We start from the raw sequence: 12,685 nt of genomic DNA on the forward strand, positions 1-12,685 counted from the left end.
GTATAGGCACATTTTGTTTCAGGTACTATAGAAAGTTTAAGACACTGTGTTCAAGCATTCAATGCTTTGTTTATTGAAAATGACAAAACATTCTTCACAATACAAAATTATACAGAATACAAACTGTATACCAAGTCCAGTATAAAAAAAGGAACATTACAAGTGTTACAAAGGTTTTTCATTGATTTGAAATCTCGTCTTCATTAAAAGATTTTGGAAAACAAAAGTAAAATAGGACAACAAGGCACAGCCGGTACTATCTGAGAAGCATAGTGCATACAATACATACAATACCACATATGTGAAACAACCTGTTCCACGTTGTGATGAACACTTACAGAAAAAAAAAGGTTTTTTTTTTTTTTTTTTTTTTTTACAAGATTAAAACAACCAAGCTCTGCGCATGATGAGCGGCTGGCTAGCCTTCTGCAGCTAGCTACACGTCACTACTGTCCACTGTGGACAGGGTCATGTGGAAATGTGCTGTTCTATATCACAAAGAGCCAGACGTCTCACAGACGTCGCGGCATATGGCTTTTACCAAGTGCTTTCAACCACTGGAATCTGAAGCAACTCGAGTGCAAAAAAAGTGAGGTCACATACTGTCTCATAGGACTTTTCTGAAGTAAAATTTATCAAGATGGACAAAAGATGACTGCTGATGATGATAATGACGATGAGAACAAGAGATGGATGAAGATGCGAGGGTTTTTTCACAGACCCTGGATCAGGATTTGTGGGTGGTGGGGGACAGGAGCAGGGAGGAGGGTGTTCCTTCCAGGTTTGGCAGGGGGACAGGCATGTGTCCGTTGATTAGGCTGGGGAACTGTGGAGGAAGAGAAAGGGGCCGAGAGTTAGCGAGGAGGGGACGGAGGCTCTATAAAAGCCGCTTTCCGGTGAGGAACTGCAGCATTGTCACTGCTCTGGTTTCCTGTTTTTTTATTCATTGTGCCTCTTCCTTTTCGTCTCTGTCCCCTGAACCTCCACAACAAAAGGAGAAGTCAACATTATTTGTGCACAAAGAATCCGGTATGGTGTGTGGGGCTGTGGTGGGGGTGTGGTGTGTGTGTGTGTGTGTGTGTGTGTGGGTGTGTGTGGGTGTGTGTGTGTGTGTGTGCGCTTCACAAATGAGGAGCAGCTCTCAAACCAGTCCACCCTGTTCAGACTGGCTCCCCTGGGCTCAAACAGGAAGTATTCACAGGATTTCCTCTCCCTCTCATGAGCACTGAAACAGGACACCTCTGCTGGACCTGCTTACCAAGTCTCAACTAGTTTCACAACCCCTGGTATCTGTAATTTTGCACAACTAAAACATCTTGTTTTTGGGTTTTAAATATGCTTTCTGTCAAATAAATACCTGCATGCAGAATGCAAAATCTAGAAGACTAAGAGATGCACTTCCTTACACTGGTACTTAATTTTGAAGACACAACAGAGGAGCACTATAAGTATAAACTCATATAAAGCTAATGCCTCTCAATCATCATGTATTACCCACTAAAGAGATGTATTTTTCTGCAGAGACTCTGCGCTCTGCCTGTATTTTCTTACTTTCTTCTTATTTCCTGTGTTTGGCACATTAATGGGCGTGTACCCCACAGACCTCACGTGAGGTTGGGGCTTAATAAAAAGGAAGCAAAGGTGGGCATTCAAGAGACACAGCACCAAAAGAAACAAATAAAGCGAGGCAAAACACTGAATGAGAGTGAATCTGGGGTTGGCTCTTACTTTCACTTTCAAATGTGTTTACAAACGGTAACCAACAATCCTGCATTGTATACCTTTAAAGGTTCTGTATGTAACTTTCACAGAATGGTTGTATAAGTGACACATCTCTTTGAGGTCGTTAGGTGAACTGCAGTCAGCATCCTGTTGCTCGTGGTCCAGTGCGCACATCGGCCAAAACAGTAAAAAAAAAAAAAAAAAAAAACGACACTGGCCATGATTGGCATCATGTCGACAGAAGGCTGGAAAATTAAAAAAAAAATAACGTTACTATCCCCAGTGTTTCTATATTTCATTTAGACCACTGTCTCCATGAAACTAAGTAGCTCATTGGCCGCCCCTGCATCGCTTTGACTAGTAGAAAGCACTTTGTATGTTACATCATTTATTGTTTGCTAAATTAATACTGTTCGTCATAATCCACTAAGTTAGTATCATGAATCAAACTATACAAAAAAAGCTATTTTTGGCAGATATATAGACGAGGACAGGTTGTGTTAGGGGAGTGCATATTTAATTTGTAACACTGGGTGGTACTTGGACTGTAAATAAACTGGGTACATTACGTATTTATTTAATTGGGTGGTAAATAGACAGGGGATAGTTGTGTATTAGTTGTAAATAAATTTGGGAATTTGTTGAAATAATATATGAGCTAAAAGAAGAAACGCAAGAAAGACATAGGGACATGTAAGTTTTACTTCTACCTACTCCTTTTCAGACACTGTTATCTTTATCAGGTTTGTTTTTTATTATGTTTTTTAATTTTTGGTTCAAAATAAAGTCATTCATTTGTTCATTCACTTTAGCTGGGGAAGTAATTTGGCAGGGTAATCAACTGATAGGTCGTTAGCAAGCAAGCTAAGTTAGCCAGCTACCTTTAGCCAAGATACTCTGTATTGTTTTGGCTTTGGTTGCTTCGAAACATAAGCTGATAAATTTGCAAACGCCAAGCTAGCTAATTTAGCAGCCAGATCAGCCCTGGAGTCTGGATGAATTAAATGATGTTAACTGCTCAAGACAGTATTTTGCCAGCAATCTTTCCACATTAGCAAGCTAACTAATATTAGCTAGCTAAAACCACAGCATCACAAAACATTTCACTTGTCAGTGTTTCCTTTTCAGTACCGAAGGGCCCTAAATTTTTAATATGGGGCACTGGCTTTACTATTTATTAGACTAGAATTAGCATGCTAGCACAGCCTGCTGACGCTCTGCCTCACTCCCCACCAGTAAGATTTATCAGGAAGCTGATGGCAGCTCCGACCTTAGTAGCTTTAGCAACTGTAATTTAGCCAATGTTGACCCCAGTCCCCAGGGCTCACAGCGTCTCTGCCAGGTCTCTGCTGCAAAATGTGTAACGGAAACACGGCATGTGTGGACTTTGGTTTGTGGTCGGTGCTTGTTGCTTGTTGGTGTTAGCGGACACCATTTCTTAGCTAATGTTAGCTAGTGTAGCACACTTAGCGCTGTAGTAGAGCTGAACAGAGGCGACACACAGGAACAGGAATAACATGACTTCCTTTTGAAAAATTAGGTTCATGTTCTTTACGTGGAAGTCAGTTCCCAAGTTGCTATAGACAACCAAGAAAGGCGAGGACAGTCTCAGTTTAGGTTACATTACAACCTGTTTACATACTGTCAATAATGTCAAGTTACATACAGAGCCTTTAATATACAAGATGGGTATAAGAAACAAGTTTGCACTAAAAAACTGGAGCCAATCATGTTATTACTTGTTGCAAATATTAGGAAATTCCTTCGTCTTAATCTCCTGGCATGATGTCAATAATGTCACCTGATTTTAACAACTGCTGAGAAGAGAGGGGATTTTGCAGCAGCGCTAATTTCGCTGCAGCCTCTCAACTTCCTCCTCGGCCTTCAAACAATACCAGTAAACAATAATCCTTTGAGCACACCTTCTGTTCTCCTCTGCTATTTTTGTACCCTGTGTGTGTCTACACCTGTGTTTGCTTCTTACCTGGAAGAGGGAGCTGTGGCCCTGTAGCCGGGCGGGGCTGAGTGGAGCAACGGGGCTCAAACTGCTCCAGAAGTGGATGCCTGACAAAAGTGGACTGTGAGCCAGCAGCAAACCAGAGGGAGTCTACAAGGGAAGGGAGGAGAGGAGGGAGGAGGGGGGGAGGCTCCATGTAAATGAGAGGAACTAGTGAAGACAACATATTTTAAAATACAAACACAGAGACCCACTGGATGGAGAGCGTCGCTCTGAGGGCTTCAGTAATGCGAAACATGCTGAAACAGTAAATGGATGTGTATTGGCGTTTGGAAAAACAAACTGACGGAGCAGGAAGGAAGTCTGTGGTTTCTCCCCAGAATACAGGGGTGACGTGAGGAGGTGGGGGTTGTTGTTGATTGGGGGGGAGAAGTGTGGAAAGGGGAGGAGGGGGGTTCCTTAAGCACTTGTTGGAACGCCAACTAGAGAGAAAACATATGAAATCAATTTCTGCCTCTCTCCCCTGGTCTTGTCTCCCCCTCCCCCCCGACTTTCCCCCTGTGTCACCTCAGAGAAGTGAGCCAGTGTTGCGGAGGGACCCAGCCCTGCTCCCATTATTAATGGAATTATTGGAGCATATGGCATCACTTAGGGCCTCTTCCCCCCTTTCATAGGTTGGACTCGCAGAAGATTCCTGTAAATTGCTTGTTTTCCTCTGATCTCACTTTTTGCGCCCTCGTAAACAGACAGTGTGAGCGTGGTATTAATGGCTCGCTCAAAGTGTGCATAAACCTCTGATGTGGCAGAGACACTTTGCTTTGTGACAACTCCAGTGTAAACACATTATTAACTTAAAGAGATTATTAAATACCAGTTGATGCTCGTAGCAGAGCCTTTGGGGTTATCACAAAACAAACCAAAAAGTCACGGCTGGATTAATTTGGCTTTAAATCTGTGGCAGAGCACACTAAAAGTTTTACTGTAAAACCAGAATCATCCTTACAGCAGTCATGTCATTTACACTGAACAACCACACAAGTTAAAAAACAGCTACTGAATGTACCGCACTTTACACAAGCAAATTTACATTTTACAAGCACTTTAATTTCCCAAATTTCAAATTCAAGTACAGACGTACTTCTATAAGGCCTGTAATTTGCAGCGCATAAACATTACTGGCTGTAATTTCTGCTTTTACCCCACAGAGCTGTTTATTTTCAAGGGTTTAATCCCAAACCAAACGCAGACAATGACTCACTGAATTAGTCTAAATTTGCATCTGTGCAAAACTATGTAAAATGTCTTTCTGCCCATGCACAATTTACCTTTAAATCACACCAGTTTACCTTTGTCATACCTTTTCTTTGTATGTTTCTTAAGGAAATTTGGCTCAAGTGACTGCTTAAATAAATATAGCAGTAGTCTTTCCAGCAGCACACGCCAGGCTGTGTCAGATGTCTCTTGCCCTCGCTTTAGGGACACTGACATCATACTCTGGACAGATCCCATCATGTCCCTGTGGCTACCAGGCCACCACACACAGAGGGGCAGAGACAGATAGCATCATACAATCTTTTTCTGTCTGTCTGAGATTTGATTATTTTTGGGCTCACTGTATTTCAGCTGCAGTTGGCACAGAGCGACAGAGTCTACCTTTAACTAATGGAAGCAAAAATACAAGAGCTAGTAGACGTGTGGAATGGTATCACTGCAAGTGTGTGGACATGTCTGAACTAGACAGAGAGGAGGCAGGTTTTAGAGGAGTCTCATGTGTCTGCAGAGCTCCATGCTCACAGTAATTAACATTACTTACATGTTGAATGGGTCACCAGCACCCCAAAGCGCTGACCCTAAACCAACAGACAAGAAGTGACATCATCTGTATCATGTTAATAAATCATCTCACCTGTGCAGTGAAGAAGGCAGGAGTGAGGGAGCCAGACGGCAGCGCCGGGCTGTTGAGGGCGATGGAGCCAATGTCGCTCCCTGCGAGCAGCAGGGACGGGGATGAGATCTCCAGAGCTTTGGGTTTTTTGCTTTTTGGAGGGAGTCCATCTCCTTGGTTACTACTACTACTAGTGGAGCTACTTCTACCACTGCTGCTGCTTCTCTTCTCAGGAGGCTGCAGGGCACGCTCCCTGTGCCCAGAGGAGAGGTTGAGGGGCTGAGCACTCTGGTCTGAGTCCTCCTCTTCCTCTTTGGCTGCGGGGCTCCAGCTCTGGGAGGGCTGGGTCTGGGGAGAGGACGGGGAACGGAGTTTGGGTGGCCTGGAGGAGACGTAGGACTCGGGTTTGGCGGAGGGAGGGGAGCTCCTTTCATTGGCGTTGGTGCCAAAGCGGATGACGGAGCGCGGCTCCTCCTGGCGCTCCCGCAGGGCACGAAGCAGCTCAGGCTGGTTCTGCAGGGAGCTGATGCTGAAGGAGGAGTAGAGACCCGAGCGGAGGTAGTCGTTGCGACACTGCTGCGCCCCCAGGGCTGCCAGCGTCCTCCTCTGGGCCTCCTCCTCCCCTTCCTCTTCCTCCTCCTCCTCTACCTCCAGCTCAGAGGCCTCTCCTTCCTGGAGGGGAAACCTTCCAGAGGCCAGGCCCATCTCCACCGCTTGGGGGTCCATCTTCAGGATCTCAGGGAAGGACACAAACTTGTAGACGAACTTCTGGCCGATCACCTTCTTGATGATGTTCTGTAAAACAGGCGAACACTGTTAATGATGAGGAGAGCTTGTTTTAAAATATACGTATAGCAAACACATACGAATCAAGACAATACAAAAAGAACATATGTCGACTATCACAGAGGGCACTGACAACATTTCAGTCCAGTGAAGGCAAAACACCAAACTGAAACAGAATGCTACATCACAGCCGGATTTACTGTGTGTTTGCTGATAAAGAGGAAGTGGAAGTGTCTATCAGGGGAGATTGTGGTTTTAAGAGAAGTGCGACACAGAATGTGTCGTAGTGCTACACTCCTCTCTCACATCTTCAGGTCTTAACAACTACAAAAAGCTGCAGTGAAATGACCACTTTGACCATAACACAGATGCAGCTCCTGCACATTAACCAGAGACACTTCAATTCACCTTGTCATAGTAGTAGCGCAGCGCTCTGCTCAGCTTGTCATAGTTCATGTTGGTTTTGTTCTTGCGCAGCCCCCACAGCTTGGCCACTTCCTCTGACTTCAGGAGCTTAAACTCTCCGTCTGTGGACGTCCAACATATCAGGTGCTTGTGACTTTGGTCCAGCAGCAGCTGCAGCAGGAACTGCCACAGAGTGATGGCACTGTCCATACCTGCGGTGAGACACGGTCAGCGTGAGTGAAAACATTTGACTCGGCCGGAGCAGAGCATGTAACATCAAAGCTCTCACTGGTTATTTTTAAAATCATCATATGATGTCGCCTGAGTTTGTCCTCCTGTGGCTTTTTTTTTTTCTATACGAGATAAAAATGGAACATCGTCACCCAGAGATGTCAGCTGACAGAAAAAGCACCAAAACTACCTGCACATGCTCTACCTGCCAGATGCTACGATGACAGAATAAGCACAAAACTCAAACCTCCAGGGGAAACACGCCTGGTAGCTCTTTGCACTCTGTGCTCATTACTTTATATATTCTAGACCTGCGTAAAATAACTGCTGATGAAACATACTGTGTGTGTTTACGGAGAGTGTTTAGAACAAGAACAACTGATGATTCACCTTAATTAAAAGCCTCTTTTGCTCTCGCCGCTGTTCTTTACCGCGCACAGCCTAAATTAGGTTAAAGGCTGAGGAGGGAACGGCCTGAAACATGTGGTGTAAGGACGAGTAGACTGGTGATGAATAGAACAGTGTGTTTTAAAGAGTGCAGTGTAATGTAGCAGCAGCAGCAGAAGAGAAAAAAAATATAAGGAGGAACAACAGCTCAAGCCAGAAATATGCTGCGGTTCAACCTGGCCCTCTCTCCACAGGAAGTATGACGGGCCCAGGGTGGGTTATTCCTTTAATAGAGGAATGTGCAGCCTCGAAGCTCCTGTCTGCCTGCTCGCAGCTCCATATATTAGTAGTGGGGTGGCGGCGGGGGACTGTTTCTGTCAACACAGACAGCAACACCAGAGATGTGCTGAAAGGATTAATCAATTAATGGATAATAAACTGGCACAAATGCGATAATTTGTCAATCGTTAAGTCATTTATTGAGCTAAAATAGCAAAACTTTGGAGTTTTTCAGCATCTTAAATGTGAGAATTTGCTGCTTTGGTATCATTTTTAATTCAAAGTTTGAGTTTGAGACTTTTGATCACAAGAAACAAGCAATATGAAGACATCGCTTTGGGTTCTGAGAAACTGTGATAGTCATGTTTTACTAGTTTTTGGCCGATAGAAAGGCATCTTGGCCGATATATCTGTGTAGCAATATTAAAAGTAAAATTAGAGGGCTAACCTCGTCTTTACTTTTTAAAGATATTTAAGAGACGAATCCATGAAATTGCTAGTTGGAGGCCTAAACACCAGAGAGACACATATAAATAGGGGTCAAACTTATAATTTTTGACACAGACTGCAATGACTATGTTGCACAAAAGTATTAAAACCGATACCAAAAGTTGCTGTTAAATTCCTGATCAGGTTTGTAGTTAATTTGTTGTCTTTAGTTTTACCAGTTTAGAATCAGTTGTTTTAATCCAGAGATATTCTTTGGCTGTTTTTGTGAGAAGTTTGGCTTCTTTTGTTAAATAAAAACATATCAATGTTCCTCAAAGTGAGGTGAAGGGTTATTTTGGCTTTGCTCAGGAACTGTTCTGGCAAGGGTATTGAAAAATTTGGCACCACACACAGCCCTACATTCTGACAGACCTCATCTTGTATCCTTTGCCGTCTTATCTATCTATGGATGCGCAGAGCGATTAGTCACTGATGCTCTGAAACAATGATAACAGTCCGGCCTTTCAACCACATCATATCTCTGTCCGGTGAGGAGAGAGGGAGGGCTGAACTCATTTCCGACTCGAGCTATCCCCTGAGTTTTCTATCTGCCATGTGAAACTACAAACCTGTCAAAGTCAGGACTTCCTTCTATTCTACTTCCAAGGACGAATGTTGAGGAGAGGGGATCCCACAGCAGGGGAGTGTTTCCCCAGTCCTACCACACTTCCCTCAAGAATCCCAAAGGGAGGGGGGTCAAGAGATCAAATCATTGTCCCCTTTCCACAGCTCCACCCTTTAAACCAATCTGAACCTAGACTTTGGTTTGGCTTTTAGAGCTTGCCAATGCAGTGCCGCCTTGCTGACAGGTCTACAATTAGGCCGGCGTGACTTATAAACATTCACCTTTGCAAGATGCTGCAAATAGCACAGAGAGACTTTAAAGTATGGGGCCGCCACTGAAGGTCAGACATACCTCCTACAGACACCACTACACCATATTTGACTATTAGAGTGATATGCTGCCACACAGAGATAAAATCCCCTACATGGAGGCAACATCAGTCACTGAGAGAGCCGCAGACATGGTATAACCCTTTCTAGGAACATTACAGGGACATTGTGGTGGTTCTGCTCGGGAATCAGGAGCCCTGCTGCGGATGCTCGGACTGAGAAGTCTCGCAGTGCGCACAAAGCCATCCAGTGTTGGCTGAACGGAAACTGCTAATGAGATTAGATGGTGTGTGCAGACATTACTTAGCCATGACTAAATCTGCTCTCTTCCTGTTCGTAGACAGTGGAAAATTCAACAGGGGCCCGTAAAAAGCAGCATCTCTAAACATCGGCCACGGGCTGGTTTTGCATTGCTCGTCTTTTGTTTGCCTCTCTTTCTGGGGAGGCTACAGATGTATCCGGGACTTGAAAGTTGCAGTGCTGTTACGCACAGAGGTCTGGATCACTATTCTGCCCCACTGACTCATTTTCAAGATGTGGCTCGGACCGGAAGACGGCACAACTGTGTCCGCATCTAAACCTGAACTATTCTGGTTTAAAACTTAAAATACACTCGCTCCTTATAGATTAACACAAGGTGAAAACTTTACATAAAACATAACTCCTATTCAGAGTTAACACAGTCGCTATTACGCCTAATAACCAATGACTTCTCTCTCTACAAGCCAACAAAGCGCAGTTCATAGAAAGATGTCCGTTTACTTTTACGTTACCTGCGATCTGTGTCTCGGTGTTTTCCCTCCGTGAAACTTTACGGTGAAGCTTGTGTGATTCCTTGTTTTTCCATGCTTGCTTCTGGTCTACACAGTTGTGCTGGACTGAAATAGGATCCTGGGCTTTTTCTTTTTCTGAGCAGGAAGTTGGAGCAGGCAGACACAGAGCCGGCTGACTTCCTCTCCCCGACGATTCCCCAGGCAGTTTGCCGTCTGTGTAAACACACTTTTCCTCCCCTCCTCTTCTCCTCTGCCTGCCCGCTGACGGCCAGCAGTAGGCCTACTCTGTGGTGTCGGCACACATGGTGATACAGAAACTCCTACAGCACAGAGACTGACATCATCAGTCCGCAGGCTGCCGTGATGCTTTCAGGTGCGCCTCGGTAGTTACAACACTTCCATCTGTGATCATAAATCACGTGGTTTTTAGGGCCATATTTCATTTTCATTGTCGGCAGTGGTGAAAAAGTATTTACAGCTTCCGCTAAAGTAGCAATACTACAATGTAAAAATATTCTGTAACAACTTAAAGTTCTGCATTAAAAAAATCTTTAAAAAAAAATAAATAAAAAATACTCAAGTAAAAATACTCAAAAGTACAAAATATGCTTAAGTAAAAGTAGCAGTGCTACATTGTAAAAATACTTTGCTACATATACAATTCAGCTATTATCTACTTACCCATATGCCAAGGGAGGCTCAGGTGAAGTTTTACAGTCCTCACCTCACAAGGCGGAGATCCAAGGAGAGAGGGGGTACAACTTTTTATGTCGGGGCTTCAGGACACTTGGGTCACTACGGACGAGCAGTATGGAGATATTTTGTGGTTTCAATTATGTGTTTTTTTTGGATGTTTGAATCTGGGGCGCCGTAAGCATGCATTAGGTGGAGTTGTGTTGCTACCCCCTCTCCCCTGGGATCTCCGCAAGTGTTGTGAGGACTCTGAAACTTCACCTGAGCCTCCCTTGGTATATGGGTGAGTAGATAATGGCTGAATTTTCATTTGTGGGTGCACTATCCCTTTAAAGGCAGGACAGAAGCGCTGTGATTGGACCATAAGATGTTAAGCTATTTAGGGCAGAGCTTTGAGATGGTTACATTTATATTTGAAGTTCATTTATGAGGCATTTGCCTTTATTTGATATTACGGATAAATAGTAAGAGCACAGAGGGTTGACGTGCAAGAAAGGTCCTCAGCTTGAAGCGGTGATGTTGCAAATACATGGTGTGCACTTTTGACCACTTGTCCCCAAAGGTCACTTAAGACATGGTCACATAATGGCAGACAGATTTTTAAAAAATTTGATAATACTGCCTCAGATTCCTAATTTAATTTGTGACTATCTGCTTTTGCCATGTAAGAGTTATTGTCTGTTTGGACTGAACAGATAAACTCTTTTGCTCCTCAGTCCGCCAGTTTGTTAAATCAGAGTATGGGCTCTTTGAGCCTGTGCAGGTCAAAAGGTGGATGAGGAGGGGTGTGATGACATTGGCTGTTTTGTAAGTTTTCTTTGTTTAGTTTTTTAGTGTTTACTCTGTGATACAAGAAGCATTTCACAAAAATCTGACAAAGCAAAATGAATCTAATCTGAAAGAGTGATTTGGGACTCATGGTTTTTTCGTATTATTTATTTGCACAGTATTAAAACAACTGGTATAAAAACATCAACAACAACAAAAAACAGATTGTGCAGGTGAGATGAAAAACTCCTTAAAGGGTTATAAGTTATCTCACCTAAATATTCAATAAAACAAAAAGACAGAGATTTAAAATTGCCTAGAAAATAATCAATAAGATACAATATAGTACCAATAATAGAATATAAAGTAGAAAAGAAACATACAGTAGGCCATCTAATAAAGTCCCTAATCAATGCTGTGTGTATGTGTGTGTGTGTGTGTGTGTGTTTTCTATATTTATCAGAAACAAACAAAATCGAGAACAGGAACAAATACTAATCAAATGTACCACTGAAGGTGTAACACTAATCTGCATTCAAAAGATCATCAAAGCACCATAGTCAAATGCAAAGTTTATCCTGCATCTAAACAATTTTATAGTTCATTTTGAATATAGAGAAACCAGATATTGTTTTAAATTATTTTTAAATATTGACAGGGATGAAGAGATATTTACCAAATGTTGACGATAATTCCACAACTCTGCACCACGACACTTCAGCAAAAACTGACCCCTTGTGGTGAGATTCTTAGGCAGATGTATATAATTGGCTTGCCGGGTACTATATTGATAAACATCAGAATTCAGTGTGAAATAATTCTCAAAACACTCAGGCAAAAGATCTCTCCTAAATCTGGTTTTATAAACAAAAGTACAAATTTGAATTGTGTTTATGTCATAAATTAAGAGCTTATGTTACAGTAACTAATATATGGAAAAATAAGACTATAATACAAGATCAGCAAACAAGACTTGTTTAAGAAAAAACAAATTTTCTTAATTATACCAAGGGATTTCATAGCCTTTGTATAAAATAATATTAATATGCATTTTCCAGCGGAGTTGGTCATCAACTAGAACTCCTAAAAACTTCACAACATGCACTTGCTTAACCTGATTTCCATCTATATTTAAGGATGCACTTTGTATGTTATATTTTCTCTTACCGCTGAAGATCATGAAATTTGTTTTTTTTACATTCAAAGACAATTTGTTTATTTTAAACCAATTTGAAAATTCTTTGAGACCCCTATCTGCCTCACTCATAAGACAATCAAAATTTCTATTGGACATCACTAAATTAGTATCATCTGCAAAAAGAATAGGTAAAATGTCTTTAGATACAGTAGTCAAATCGTTAACACAAATAAGAAATAATAATGGTCCAAGAATTGAGCCTTGAGGGACCCCACACT

General features: G+C 42.6%; 1 protein-coding gene across 1 annotated transcript; it reads right to left on the reverse strand.

The window, feature by feature from the left end:
- Positions 1-52: 52 nt before the first annotated feature.
- LOC117262814 (ETS domain-containing protein Elk-3-like) lies at positions 53-10,085 on the reverse strand. The gene is made up of 5 exons (XM_033635962.2): positions 9,809-10,085; positions 6,759-6,967; positions 5,586-6,359; positions 3,707-3,829; positions 53-826 (listed from the first exon to the last, which is right to left on the reverse strand). Exons 2-5 carry the CDS (start codon positions 6,963-6,965, stop codon positions 728-730), a joined length of 1,203 nt encoding a protein of 400 aa, XP_033491853.1. The 5' UTR covers positions 6,966-6,967; positions 9,809-10,085; the 3' UTR covers positions 53-727.
- Between the last annotated feature and the right edge of the window lie 2,600 nt (positions 10,086-12,685).

This window comes from Epinephelus lanceolatus, chromosome 5, assembly GCF_041903045.1.
Source record: "Epinephelus lanceolatus isolate andai-2023 chromosome 5, ASM4190304v1, whole genome shotgun sequence".
Taxonomy (NCBI): domain Eukaryota; kingdom Metazoa; phylum Chordata; class Actinopteri; order Perciformes; family Serranidae; genus Epinephelus; species Epinephelus lanceolatus.

What these genes read in the sequence shown, in the direction of transcription:
- LOC117262814 (XM_033635962.2), bottom strand. Translation starts at nt 6,965, where the DNA reads ATGGACAGTGCCATCACTCTGTGGCAGTTCCTGCTGCAGCTGCTGCTG. An exon ending in TGCGCTACTACTATGACAAG is followed by an intron (nt 6,360 to 6,758) that starts GTGAATTGAAGT and finishes CCTGTTTTACAG; the next exon opens with AACATCATCAAGAAGGTGAT. An exon ending in CTGCCTTCTTCACTGCACAG is followed by an intron (nt 3,830 to 5,585) that starts GTGAGATGATTT and finishes CTTCCCTTGTAG; the next exon opens with ACTCCCTCTGGTTTGCTGCT.